The sequence below is a fragment of the Tinamus guttatus genome, unplaced genomic scaffold, assembly GCF_059628265.1.
Source record: "Tinamus guttatus ecotype Peru unplaced genomic scaffold, ASM5962826v1 Tinamus_guttatus_pri_ptg000052l, whole genome shotgun sequence".
Classification (NCBI taxonomy): domain Eukaryota; kingdom Metazoa; phylum Chordata; class Aves; order Tinamiformes; family Tinamidae; genus Tinamus; species Tinamus guttatus.
The window spans coordinates 5,041,458-5,055,652 of NW_028288586.1; the positions used below are offsets into that span (position 1 = coordinate 5,041,458).

Here is a 14,195-nt window from a genome sequence, read left to right on the forward strand (position 1 = left end):
CAGGGATTCCTCCTTGGTGAGTAAATCCTGCCTTTTTCCCCCTTCTCTTCTAGACAATTAGCCCAAATCACATCTGCATGTTTCAGTAAGCAGACTAGTTATAGATGAATAACACAGCCGAATTAGCCAATTCACGTCAAAAGAGAAACCAACGCTTAAGATCTGACATCCTGGATGTTCTTAGCACTTTACAAGGCAATATGAGATTGCCATCCTTTCTTATATGGCTTAGTTTCACTGTGGAAGTACATTGTGATCTTTTAAAACAAATGGATCTGAAGTGTTTACATAGACTACCTGTATACCAGTTCATCCCAATTAAAAACAGAAAATCTTGGAAAAATTGTGGCCCCTGCTGTAAATGGTTTATAGTGTCCTGTTAGACTTGTTTTTTTTTTCTTTCTTTCTTTTTTTGTATTTATACTAATTTATACTATTAATACTTTGGTCAACTTTATAGCTATATTTATTTTGTATACATTTCATTTTTAAACATTTTTATAATGCTTAATTTGGCCAATTTGGAGGAGTTTGCTAGAAGTTCTTTGACAGATGTCTTTAAATTGATTTTCTGCATAATAAATACAGCACTTTATCCTATATTCTTTTCTGTCTTCAGTTGTAGTTGATTCTTCTTTATTAGAAAATAAATAAATACTTAATGAAAGCTAATTCTAGTTGTCACTTATTTGAAACCTCATTTTTTTATTTGTTTTGAGACAGCTCTCATGGGGGCCTAACAGCAAGGTTGGTTTTTTTGTTTCATTCTTAGCATGGTCTTGTGCTGTGTCGCGTGCATGTAGAGGTTCTTGATTGTTTAGTGAATGAAATGCAATTTAATACTGGCAAATTTAGCGCTCCATTTCTTGCCTTTCCTTGCTGGACTTGCTACAGTTTTGATTTCCCTGGCATCTCTACTTGATAATACTAACTGAAAAATAATATCCTCTTCTTATGTGTTAATCTGCTCATTCTTCTTAATGCCTCATATAAGATTAGAAACTTGTGATACCATGGTTGAATAATGAAGGCATACATCAAAGGATTAAGACGTTGATCTGGAATGACTGTAATGTTTTTTAAAAAAAATCACAGATAATTTTTTATTTCAATTTAATTATCACTTAATGAAGAATCAAGCGTCTAAATATAGCTGTTTAATGTGTCCTTTTTATCTATGATTGGATGTAGAATATGATTTAAAATATTTGCACTAAAATAATTGCTCAAATTTGAGGAAAATAGGCATTAGTAGTTAGACAAGTCTATTTAGAGGATTTTTTGTGAAAAGGTGGTTAAATTCTCTTTTTTATTAAAATAGCTAAGTCACTGTGTATATCACAATTATGGTTTATTCAGATGTATAAACTCCCGTCTGTGATATTAGAATTGGAAATTTTATTTATACTAACTCTGAAGGAGTAATCATTTAGAGTAAACTAAATTTAGATATGGCTATATTAAAGGCACCAGTTGAAAATGAAAACATCCTTGTGACATTTTAAAGCTCTAAAATTAGACAAAATATATTGAATTTGTTCTACATAGTAGCAGGAAAACTGTATGTAATCAGAATGGCAAAGAACTGAGGAGTGTCAGAAGGCCTGAAAAAACAAACTGATAGCATGTGCAGAGTTAAGAGTAACCCAGTGTATACAGACTACTTATGCATCAGTTGCTTAAGTAGACAAGTATTCAATCACTGTAGTCAAAGCTGCCAAAACACCCAGTTCACTGAAATGGTTGCTGATAAACAGATACTGTAGACAACTGTGATAAGATTTTTATTATTATTATTTTCTAGTTTGTTATGAGGCTCTGTAGAACAAGAACTCCAAGTATGGCCTGGAGTATGTCTTATGTTCCAGATTGTATAACCACTTAGCAAACAACTTATCGAAGTCATGCTTATTGAATTTAAAAGTTTAAATCACTTTAGATGTTAAGCAGTTAACACCTTATCTTAAGGATTTTTGTGTATTTTTTTGAAGCCAGTTGATTATCAAACTCTCACCTTAGAATTACTTGTGATTTGTAACTTGAATACTTCTTAGATGTAGAGCTGTTACTAAAGCACTGTACTGAATGCTAAGCAACTCTAATCATATTGCTATCAGAAGAGAAAAAGGTCTGGGGGCAAATGCCAAACTGAAAGCCTTGGACTGTTTTGCTGCTTTATTGGCAACAGAGGCAGTGTATTGTGCAGCCAATATTCTCTTTGTTTGAAACACAAACATTAGGTATCTATAACTGTCTTCATAGCCCCATTGGTATGATCGTGTCCCTTATGAACGTTTAAACCGAACTTCATCCAACCAGTAGATGGAGACAGAACTCTTGCAGTGGAGTATGGTATTGAGCAGGCATACCTTGAGAATGACAGCTGAGTAACTGCTTCCTTAAGCTCTCTCTTGTGTGTGGAGATTGCTCATGGCAAACACTTCTTGCAGCAAAGTTGCTTCACTGGGTAGATGTTCAGTATATACCAACATAATCTCATGAGGTAAGCTCAGCTGGTAATTTTGTGAGACTTAGAGTGAATTTTCTTATGAACGTCTCAAAGTTGTGCTAAAATTTTATTTTTCATAAAAATGTATGGAACAAATGTGGGTAGCAAAAAAAAAAAAATCTGGTATTTTGATGGTAAGGATATACTGAGGCTGTCTGTAGAATGACAAAAAGACTTTCCCTAAATATTTTTTATATGGGAAATTACTCTTTTCTCACATAACAAATTCTTATTAAAGGTAATTTATTACAGATTGCAGGGATTTATAAGTTGGAGGAAAAGTTAGAAGTGTGCATTTTCAAAATGTATTTTAAGGTAGCAAGACCATAAACTGGGAAGTTTGGTAAAAGAGTGAATATTAAATCTTGAATAGTGTTTGGAAAAATCCCTTTCGGTAGAGTAGAATTTTGGTTCTTGGTGGATGCCAGTGAGTGCAATGCAGGAGTTTGCCATGCAGGTCCCTGCAGTCAGCTGCCTCGGGCACAGCATGGAAGGCATCGGACAGGACCATCCTCATCTTCCAACTGGCCGGGCTGAAACAGCAGGGTATAACAGGGAGCTATAACAGGAAACCATGTTCCTTACTTCCTTGTATTAAAATTTAATATTGGGTTTGTATGTTCCCCAAGCATGAAGTCGTATAATTACTGTTTGGAGACCTAACCAGTATTAGTAGAATCAGAAAGTTTACCTGTAGGCTTCTTCCTGGGGGATGCTTGGATTTTCAGTTTGAATTTATGCATATTGAAGGATTATCTTGTGTTTAAACAGCTTGGTATATTTAGTGGAGGTAATAAAGCAAGATAACATTTTTGTATGGTAGTTAATATAAAGAATAGATTAATCTTGTTTGCTTTTCTACAAAGAGACTTTGTTTGAAGAAGTTTAATTAAATTTCATTCCTTGGTAGTGTAGTACAGCTAAACTTCAGAATTTGAGGCTTAGCATAATTAAATCCATTGTAACTTTTTATTTAAGTGCCTTAGAATGACAAAGAACAAAAATGTTAGAAGTAAAATGAAATAATGGGAGGAAAATAAGTAGGTGATAAGATAGAAATCTTGGATCTTAGTAACGAACTTATGATATGTGGGAGTTATGATTGGAAAGATACTTAGCTAAATAAGAAGCCGAGTTGTGAAACAGTTTGCATAAATCATGTATAGAATCCAGTAAGATAATAAAATATTCTGTCTTGGATAATGAGCCCTCTGGATATAATAATTCAAGACCTAAATGGTGCTAAAACATACATGTTTAGCTTGCTTTGGTTATCTAACTGTATGACTGAGATAGCTTTGAAGGAAAAGACCCACTGATTATTACAGATTATAGTTTATTTTTTATAACAGGAACAATTCAATTAAAAATTAAATGGTTGTCATGACGTTCTTTATTTCTTGTCCTCATTTTTTGCTCACAAGAAAAAAGCATAACTTAATTTTCATGTGAAAGCTTCCCTTCTATATTCTGTCATCCTTCATGCACAATTTTGTATGTGTATATATAATATATGTAATTTTATACATGCATAAAATAGCCAACTTTTTAAAAAAATAAGCTTATTTAAGCTGTTTCAACTTCTCATATCCATTCAGTGTTTTCTGGACTTCTGCAGTAATTCAGTATTGTCATTTTTTACCTTTTCATTTCCTTCTTTCAAGCAAGATTTTCAAAGTAACATCAGAACACAGGTTATCTCTTTTTTTGCATGTCTGGATCTTTGTATAATTTTCATAGCTTTGGACAGTATTGACTTTCTGCTTTTTTAAAGATTTTCTATGACTCACTGATGGTAAATACAGCATTACCAAACTGTGTGTAATATTAAGAAATGATTAGTGTTCAAGATTCTTCTGGAAATATTTTCAGAATATAGTTATTGAGTTGCTGATGACACTTCATGGAAATGTGAATTGAGGAAAAGTGGATGCAGAAAATGCTATGCAAAAATGAGATTGCTAAGAGGTTTTGACCATTAGGCATGGCAACACATCCCCTCGTGTGTTTGTAACTGTATTAAATAGTTTCATGGGAAGGGTGAGACCTATCTGTGACAAATACAGGTTGAAGCAGTAGGTATGTGGAGCCTGATGGTGTGCTAAAACAGCAATGCTCAGTGTCACTGAGCAGTGACTGCATCAGTTCGTAACTGCAGGCCTTGCAGGTATTCTGCATGTTTGCCAAAAAGTGACAAATCTCTTAGATTTAATCCATTTACTTGATTTCCTTGTCTCTGTGGGAAACAGTTATCCCTATCCTGTATTATATTCAGAGTCACACCTCAAAATCCTTTTGTAAATGTTATTAACCAAAGCAGAAAAGGATCTGCAATGAAATGGAGCAAGAAATGCTTTTACAGATTTATGAAGTAGTCAGAGTTAAGTATCTCTTAATTGGAAGTGTGCTAGCTGTAGAGTCCAGTTTACTTATCTAGTCAATCTGAAGGATTTTCTTAAGTGTGTTTAGCAAAAGAATGGTAAAATATATTTTAAAATACCAAGAGGATCTTGTTTCACTTTCAGGAAGGCAGTTTCCTGTAGTCTGCCCTGGATTCTAGTCTCTTATGCCAACTTTCCATTAGAGATACTGAGAGTTGAGGCTTTTCTGTCATTAAACTGCGGATATTGAAAGTGTAAGGACATTGTCGTGAGTTATTTAAAAATGTGTTTTGAAAGTTGTCACAGCATTACTGTTGGTTCCACTTCTTGCGTGGATGACCTACTACACAAACATGAATAGAAAATTATTTTTTTTTTAACTTAAAACTTTGAAGACAATCAGTGGAATGTTTCTTAAGTTTTGTTGCAGACTCAAGGAAACTAAATCAATACCTTTGAAATCTGAAGAGTAAAATTCACTAAATGCATTATTGGAAAGTACTCAATCTTGATTTCTGCAAGACATGGCAGTCACATGCAGTTGTTTTGACCCTTTTGGGTAGCCTTTGACTTGAACCATGATGATAGTTATTCAGCTTATTCTGTACGCAACATATTTTCAAAATACCTTTGTCTTTGCAGCATGTGGAAAGTTGTCTGTGACTTTACACTTTTAGAGTTTATCTTAAGCTGTGGTGATGATTTACTTCAATATCAACTTCTCCTGTATTTTACTCGAGAGAGAGGAGTTGTTCTGCAGCAAATCTATGGAAGCAGAAGAGAGTGGCAGGGTTAACAGCACGGAAGGTCTATGTCCGTGCTGCACTGTGGACTTGAGCCTGCTTAAGCCAGCTAGCTCAAATATAAAATCCTGACTCAAAAACAAGATTTCCATATGTTGAATGGTGGCAGTAGCCATGTGAGAGGCCTTTGGAGAGCAACTGTGGTTGCTTAATATCCCAAGTGAGGGGTGTCGCATGAAAAAGAAACCCTTGCTGTGGAAGAACTTTTTGTTTTTCTTGTTTATTGAGTTTGTGGTCGGGCTTTTTCACATCTTTAAAACATTATCATGTTAAAGGCATTCTAGTTTGCAAACAGGATTTCGGTCTGTATTGATTTGTGAACCTCACAGCATTTTTCCTCTGAAGAGACTCCTAGGAGACTGCTGCAGAAAGTTGTGAGGATGCTGTGCTTACCACTGCATATCAGTAAGGTGCCATTTTATCATAAAAATCAATACCTTGCCATACTTTAAAAAACAGGAACTAGCTGAGTATTATTTGAGTTTCCAGGCTTTTCTCCATTTTCTTTCTTGCATTAATAGTAGAATGTAATCTTAGTCCCTTTTTTGTGGTGGCCTTTAGAAGACTCATACTGAGTTTGTGACTGTAGGCCTTCAGAGAAGGCGGTAGAGGACACCAGCCGCTAGCAGCTACAAGAAAGACAATATTCAGGAATGTTGGCATATATGATTGCTCCAGTCTTCTAGTGGCAGCTGTGTGTGTATGTATGTGTTTTTAATTGCAACTTTAGAATCCTTTTTAATAGACTAGAATTGGATCGGTTCTTAAACTACAGTGACAGGATGGGAGACTTGTCATATATTTGTGTTGCATCTTAAATAACGTTAACAATAAGCAATTATTAACCTTAATTAGGAAATATGCTTGCCTGAGTTGTTCTTCAAACTCTTCCCTTATGGCATGGTAGGAGACTGGGCTAGGTGTACCTCTTCCTGAACTCAGGGAAACTGTTCTTAACTTTTGCAGTATAAATGATGCTGCTAATCTCTTAAACAGTGTATATGTTGTGTTAAAGGCTGCATTCTTGAAAACAGAAAACTTTCTTCTAGTCAAACAGGTATTTATGAAATATTTATTAGGTTATACAATTTATTGGTGAAACCTGATTACAGTTATTGGTTATCTAGGCTAATAGTTGTGCTGTGGACATATGAGAACAGTCAAGATTTTGTGGTTTGGCTGCGGTGGGCAGTAGAGAAATTTCATTAACTGCAGCATTGTGCAGCAGTGGCAACCATATACATTTCTTAATCTAGTAAAAGTATTTGCTTCTATTTAAATCCCATACCTGTTGCTTCAGGAACATAAATGGAGAGATTTGCTTACCAAGGTAACTATTTAAGCTTTGTAAGAGAAGTTTGTTTCTGTGTGTTGCCTAGTTTCGTTCATTATGTTCTATCACTTTACCAAAGAATTTTTGCATGAAGGTGTCTCACCTGATACATGTCCCTACAGTAAATCCTTCTTTTCTTAGTGATAGGGTGTTAACTGGAAGAGTGAAGATGCCGAGTTCCTGAACAACAATTTCAGATTGAGTGTTGCACCTTGTGAAGAAACGGACTCAGTCTGGGGTGCAGAGTGAGACAACTTTATTTCCAAACCGACTTCTTTTTATACTTTCTTAACACAAGTGTTGCAAAGCGCACAACCAATCAGCATCTGGCCACCTGCGCGGTTGTCTGGCTTTGTTTCTTTTCTTCTGGCAAGACACGTCGCACACAAGGCAGGGGGAGGTGTTCCTCAGTCCTCGTCTTTCTCGGCTCTGTCCCCCATCTGCTGCAAAGACTGACACCCTTGTGGTTAACTATCTGCTAACAAGGTACTATTGTCTTTGAACAAGCCTCCACATCTCACCCTTCTTTATTTGTTTTTGTTTGAACAGCCATGACTTAATTAAATGATCTATCCTTAAACACATAACAAGAAACAAAGCAGGCACACTAACAATAAACGAAATATGCCAAACATCAACAGGCTGTCCTACTAGACAGGTTACAAACGGATTTACTGGACTAGATAGTATAACATGTCCTGTCAAATTTGATTGGCCAGAATTACCCATATGTAGGTTTTAGCTTGGGACAGCATCCACTGCTGTGTGGATGATGTCACGGTGGTGTGGATGATGGTGATGACTGTGTTAAAAAAGGCTTAATCCATCGAGCAGGTACCCATCTTGGCCCTGAGCCTGTAGAAACACAAGCATATCCTCTACCCCAGGTTATTAAAGAAAAAGGCCCTTCCCACTGATTTGTCTGTGGGTTTTTGATGATAACCTGGGCTTTATCCTGAACTTTGTGTTGTCTCTGTGAATCAAAATGTTGGTATATAGGGGGGCCCTCTTCTGTCCAGCGATTTAAAAAATTCAACACATAGCAAGCTTTCGCTATGCGTTCCTGTGGGGATAAGCCTACACTCCCCCTTTTTTGTTTTTGTAACATATTTTTAAGGGTGCCATGTGTGCGCTCGATAATAGCTTGGCCTGTGGGTGAATGGGGGATACCTGTGATGTGTTGGATTCCCCATTGTTGAAAGAATATTTGTGTTTTTTGCGCTATATAGGCTGGACCATTGTCAGTTTTTATAGTTTTTGGCACTCCCAATATTGCAAAGGCCATAATAAAGTGTCGACATACGTCCTTGGCCTTCTCACCTGTATGTACAGAAGCATAGATACAGGATGAGAAGGTATCAACAGAAACATGTACATATTTAAATCTGCCAAATTCAGGGATATGCGTTACATCTGATTGCCAAATTTCAAGCACAGAAAGACCGCGAGGGTTTACACCGATGGATGGTACTGGTAAAATGCGCTGGCAGTCTGGGCATGACTGTATGATTTGTCTAGCTTGTTCCTGAGTCAACTGGAACGACCTCCGTAACGCTTTTGCATTTTGGTGATAAAAGTCATGCGACAAACGTGCTTGTGCAAAGCGATCTGGCAGAACTACAGCTCCTGCAAGGCTGTCTGCTTGAGCATTACCTTCGCTAATAGGTCCAGGCAGTGAGGTGTGCGAGCGTACATGTTGGATAAAGTACGGATAAATCCTTCTGTTTAATAGCCATCTAAGCTTCCAAAGAAGCGCAAAGAGGGTCTCGTTTGAAACCTCTTTTAAAAACGAATGTTCTAACCTAGAGACTAATCCTGCAACATAGGCAGAGTCTGTTATAATGTTAACTGCAGAGGGCCATCGCGTAAAGACGCGGACGACTGCAGATAATTCCACTATTTGCGGTGAACCTGTGACAACATGTATGTCGCTCTCCCAATGCCCTTCATCATTTCTCCAGACTACAACTGCACGACCTGTCCTACCCGAGCCGTCAGTAAATACTGTAAGAGCATCAGGTATTGGCGTAAGGCTCAAATGGCAAAGAGGTAATAGAGAAAGAGAGTTGAAAGACTGTATGATTTTATGTCCTGGAAAGTGAATACTTATCTGTCCTGGATAATCTGCCAAGGCACACTGAAAAACAAAAGACTGGTGAGTCAAAAAGGTTAATTGTTTTGTATCAAGTGGTAAATAAATAATATTAGGCTCTGTGCCATCTAGAAACATCAAACGCTCTCTTCCTTTTTGAATAACCATTGCAATCATATCAATAGCGGTGGTGACAGTTTTGCCAAAATTATGAGGCAGAAACACCCACTCTAAGATTATTAATGGACATGCGTCCTGTGGTATCCATTGTGCTAATAGGCCATAAGGTTGGAAGCTAGAATAAAAAACAAAAAGACTGACAGGATAATTCTGCTTTCGTCTGTGAACAGTCTGAGTGGTTAATTTGTCCACAACTTTACCAAGCGCAGCTCGCGCGGGAGGGGTGAGCTTTCTTGAGGATGTCAAACTCGTGTCTCCTTCTAAGAGCTTAAATAGAGGATGTAATTCTTCTGTGGAAATTCCTAAGGAGGGACGGATCCAATTAATAGTTCCCAAAAGTTTTTGAAGATCATTCAAAGTCCTTATGTCTGTCTTTAAGGTCAATGATTGTGGTCGAATTTGATGATCAGAAATTCTCCATCCTAAATATCGCCAAGGCGGACTTTCCTGTACTTTATCTTCCGCAATTCTTAATCCTGCAGCTGATGCTGCTCGCGTAATCTGATGCAGAGCCTCTTCTGCTGTTTCCTTTTGCTCTGCAGCAATCAATATATCGTCCATATAGTGATAGATGAGGACATTATCAAAATATTTGCGTATTGGGCTTAAAACTGCTGCCACAAATTGTTGACATAATGTAGGACTATTTTTCATGCCTTGTGGCAGAACTCTCCAATGGTATCTGCTATGCGGTTCCATAGCATTGATGGAAGGTACAGAAAATGCAAACCGAGGTGCATCTTGCGGTGCAAGTGGAATGGTAAAGAAACAGTCTTTCAAATCGATTACTATCAAAGTCCATGTTTGAGGTAACATTGCTGGAGAAGGGAGTCCAGGCTGTAAGGCTCCCATATCTTCGATGACTTCATTGATTTTTCTAAGGTCATGTAACAGCCTCCAGGAATTATTTTTCTTTTGAATTACAAAAACTGGCGTGTTCCAGGGGCTTGTAGTAGGAACTATATGACCAGCTTGCAATTGTTCATCTACTAACTTGTGTAATTGCAGCAGTTTATTTTGTGGAAGGGGCCACTGATCTACCCACACTGGCTTGTCCGTTTTCCAAATCATGGGTGGGACCTGCTGCTGGATAGTGACCCCTAAGAAAAATCCGTGCTTAACTGCATGCCCCATTGACTCAAACAGTCTCTCCCCCACAAGGTGATGGATCCAGGCAATATAAATGGCCTAATGTTTGCAGTTCTTCCTTCTGGGCCAATAATATTTATCAATCTTTTGCTTTGCATTGGAGTACTCTGCCCACCAATTCCTGAAAGCGATGTATGTGCCTTAACTAGGGGTAAACTGTTTGGCCATTGTGAGGCAGCGATGACTGTAACATCTGCTCCACTATCTAAAATTCCTTGTACATTAAATTTTATCAGTCCTGCTTGTAGCGTACAGGATATCTGCGGGCGATTCATAGTTATCTGTTGAGTCCAGAAAATTTCATGCCCTGTGGACCCAAAAGAGCCTGTGCCATGGTTAATGTTTGCAGCGTTTGGTGTCTGTGGTAAAAAGTATACTAATTGTGCTATTTGGCTTCCTGCTGGCACAGTACAGGGTGGTATCGGAGTCCATACCATTATCTTAATTTCTCCTTTGAAATCTGCGTTGATAACTGCAGGTAACACAAACAGCCCTTGTCTCGTTGTTGAAAATCGCCCAATCAATAGTGCTGCCATTCCTCGCCCCAGGGGGCCGTGGACACCAGTTGGAATTAGCACAACTGATGTATCAGTAATTAGCACTTCTATTGTGGTGGCCAGGTCCACCCCGGCGCTGCCGCCTGTGCTGGCGCACAAGCGGCGGCTGCTTCCCGGTGAGGCCGCTCTGAGGGGTGATTTGCTGTCATGGCGCGACCCCCCGCCGCGCTCCGCTTGAAGTTTCCCGAAGGGGCTAGCGGTCGACCTTCCTTATCAAATTTTGATCGACACTGATTAGCATAGTGTTGTCCTTTGTGGCAGCGCGGACATAGTCCAGGCGCTCCTTTGTTTGCTTGTGTTTTCGGACAGTATTTACGAATATGCCCAAATTGGCCACAAGCAAAACATGGCCTTTTCATAGACATTGTTGCAAATGTTTCGGCCATCAGTGAATATTCATACTGTTTGGTACCGACATTAATACATGCCTTTAGCATGTCATCAATAGTAGGATCCTTTAGTGGCCGCAAAACTCTCTGGCAATCAGGGTTAGCATTCTCAACTGCTAGTTGCTTAAAAATGTAGCTTCGTGCTTGTTCATTATCAATTTGTTTCTCCAGAGCCTCATTAAGCCGATCCAAAAACTTCATATATGGCTCATTCGCATCTTGTCTTATGCTAACAAAAGGTTGTCTTTGTTTACCACTCTCCGGAACGGCCTTAAGGGCGCGGAGAGCAAGTGCCTTAACTTGTTGCAAGCCCTCAGGGGGGATTTCTGCTTGTGCTGTTGTAGCACTGTGATCGCCCTCCCCCATTAGCACGTCCACAGTAACAGCCCGTAAAGGACCTTTTTTCGACAGCCGCTGGTTTTCCTCCCCCTGAGCTCGAGCAAGCTCTCTCATTTTCGATTCCCACATCGTGTATTGCATATCAGTCATAATGAGGCGAAACAAAGTTTTAAAATCATGGGGAGTAAAAACCGAAGAATCACAAAGAGATTGTATAAGGTGGGTGGTATATGGTGCGCCAAGGCCATGATCTGTCACCGTACGTCGCACGTCCTTAATAAGATTATACGACAAACCTTCCCAACGCGGATTCTGGTCTGGTGCACAGATAACGGGAAAGGCTTTCAGCATGCCCACATCCCCCGCCTGTTTTGCTCCTCGTTTTACTGAGGCCCATTTATCGTGAGGATCCGGGGGGTATAGGTCTGGCTCCTTTCCAGGGTCAATAGGACCCGGACCAAAAGGATCATCGTCCTGTTCATCAGGTGGCAGTACCGCAAAGGCTTTTGCAGCACGTTTTCTTTTCTGATTCTCATCAGGACACGATTGAGGTAAAGGAGGCGCGGAGGGGATGGCAGGGGCCCCGATCCCGTCATTTATGTTCGACTGCAACCCACTATGAGATTTCAATATTTCGAGTACAACTCGCCATTGTGGCAACAGGTTAGCAGCAGCCTTATCACCGCGCGTGGCACTATCCCACAGTCGGACCCCAATTTGGTCCCATCTTTCCAGATTAAAAACATTCTTACTATTCACCGAAGGATCGTCTTTAGAAGCCCATGCAAGAACCTTTTGCAGCTCTTCTTCACCTAATTTTTTTCTTTGCGGTTTCAAGTTTTTAGGAGAAGCTTCTAAATCGTCCTTTTGTTCCTTCATTAGGTATGAACCCATAGTTCCCAGCCGCTTACCTCTTTCCTTTCAAGAGGCTTTTAGTGTGCACACAAAGTAAGCTTCCTTTCAGCTTGATCCTTACGCTTCCTTTCAGCGTGATTCCCGGGAGTTCAGCTGGGCGGTGCAACCGGAGAGACAGCTAGTCTTCGTGCCCCACGTTGGGCGCCATTTGTTGCACCTTGTGAAGAAACGGACTCAGTCTGGGGTGCAGAGTGAGACAACTTTATTTCCAAACCGACTTCTTTTTATACTTTCTTAACACAAGTGTTGCAAAGCGCACAACCAATCAGCATCTGGCCACCTGCGCGGTTGTCTGGCTTTGTTTCTTTTCTTCTGGCAAGACACGTCGCACACAAGGCAGGGGGAGGTGTTCCTCAGTCCTCGTCTTTCTCGGCTCTGTCCCCCATCTGCTGCAAAGACTGACACCCTTGTGGTTAACTATCTGCTAACAAGGTACTATTGTCTTTGAACAAGCCTCCACAATTGAGTTATTTTTCTATATGTTTCAGAGCTCTGGCATTACTGTTATGGAGAAAAAATATGTTTTTTCCAGCTTACCTTTACCTTAGTTCTAATACAGAGATTATACAGAACATGTGTGTTAAATGGAGAGATTACACTCTGATCAAAGTATATAACTGTAGATTGGGAGTCCTGGAGCATTTCTTACTCTCGTGCTTCTAGAATGGATATACTGTACCTGGCCATTATAATTAAACTCAGCTCAATTAAACTTCACTGGATACTGTGATGTGAAATAAAATTCACTTGTGTACTCTGAAATTTCCTCCTTTTGAATGGAAGGTACCAAAGAAACCAAAAGTACAATTTTCTTGGTGGGGCAAATGATTCAGTACTTAAATAGGCTGTGGATCAGGGAGCTGGGATGTTAGTGCACAAGGTCTCTAGGTCTCTAAAATGTCTTGACTTCTGGAAGCCCTTCTAAACTTTTTCTCCAGACACATTATCAGTCTTGGGGAATATTCTGTCATCTCTGTGCTTAAACATGCAAAAAATAAGAGTTCTTAGTTTATATTTGTCTAATTAGTTTCAATTTCAGTGAGATAAGACTTCAGCAAAAGCCTTAGAGTATATTAAAATATATGTAATAGAAATTATTTTTCTATTTTGATACTTATTTCTTAAATAACACTTTGAGTTAATAAAATGCTTAGCATGCTACTAATACTAAATAACTAAGAGTGAGCCCTGACAAGCAGTGCTTATAGTTCCATTATGCCTGATGTGATGGCCAGTATTGTGGCAGCTGAGGTAAAGTCCTATGCTTTCCATAGTTTTAATTTACATGATAAAATTGAGCGATGATTCAGTTCAGGTGATTTGTGTGTGTGTTGAGGCTGCTGGAGGCTGAAAAGAGAGAGGAAATAGCACTGTTCATAACCTATTCCTCAGCATCTGATTAAATATAATGAATTTGAAGATGGCTTCTTCGTTTTCTTTTCTTCTGGTGAAGGCAGACATTTCTGTACCCGAGGAAGTGAAATTGATAGGCAGAATTACCTGCAAGGGAGGTCATTTAAAAGCCAAAGGGCCTTCATGCAGGAGGTT

At 39.1% G+C, this 14,195-nt stretch overlaps 1 protein-coding gene across 2 annotated transcripts in view; it reads left to right on the forward strand.

Moving 5' to 3' along the window:
* The window catches only part of TAPT1 (transmembrane anterior posterior transformation 1), a 48,070-nt gene that overhangs the window by 12,217 nt on the left and 21,658 nt on the right, over positions 1–14,195 (forward strand). The window contains exon 4 of one of the 2 annotated variants that reach the window (XM_088539972.1): positions 724–747. The exons of the other annotated variant lie outside the window; for it this stretch is intronic. Coding sequence (XP_088396098.1) covers positions 724–747 — 24 coding nt within the window. The remainder of the gene's footprint in view (positions 1–723; positions 748–14,195) is intronic. 2 annotated transcript variants of the gene reach the window in all.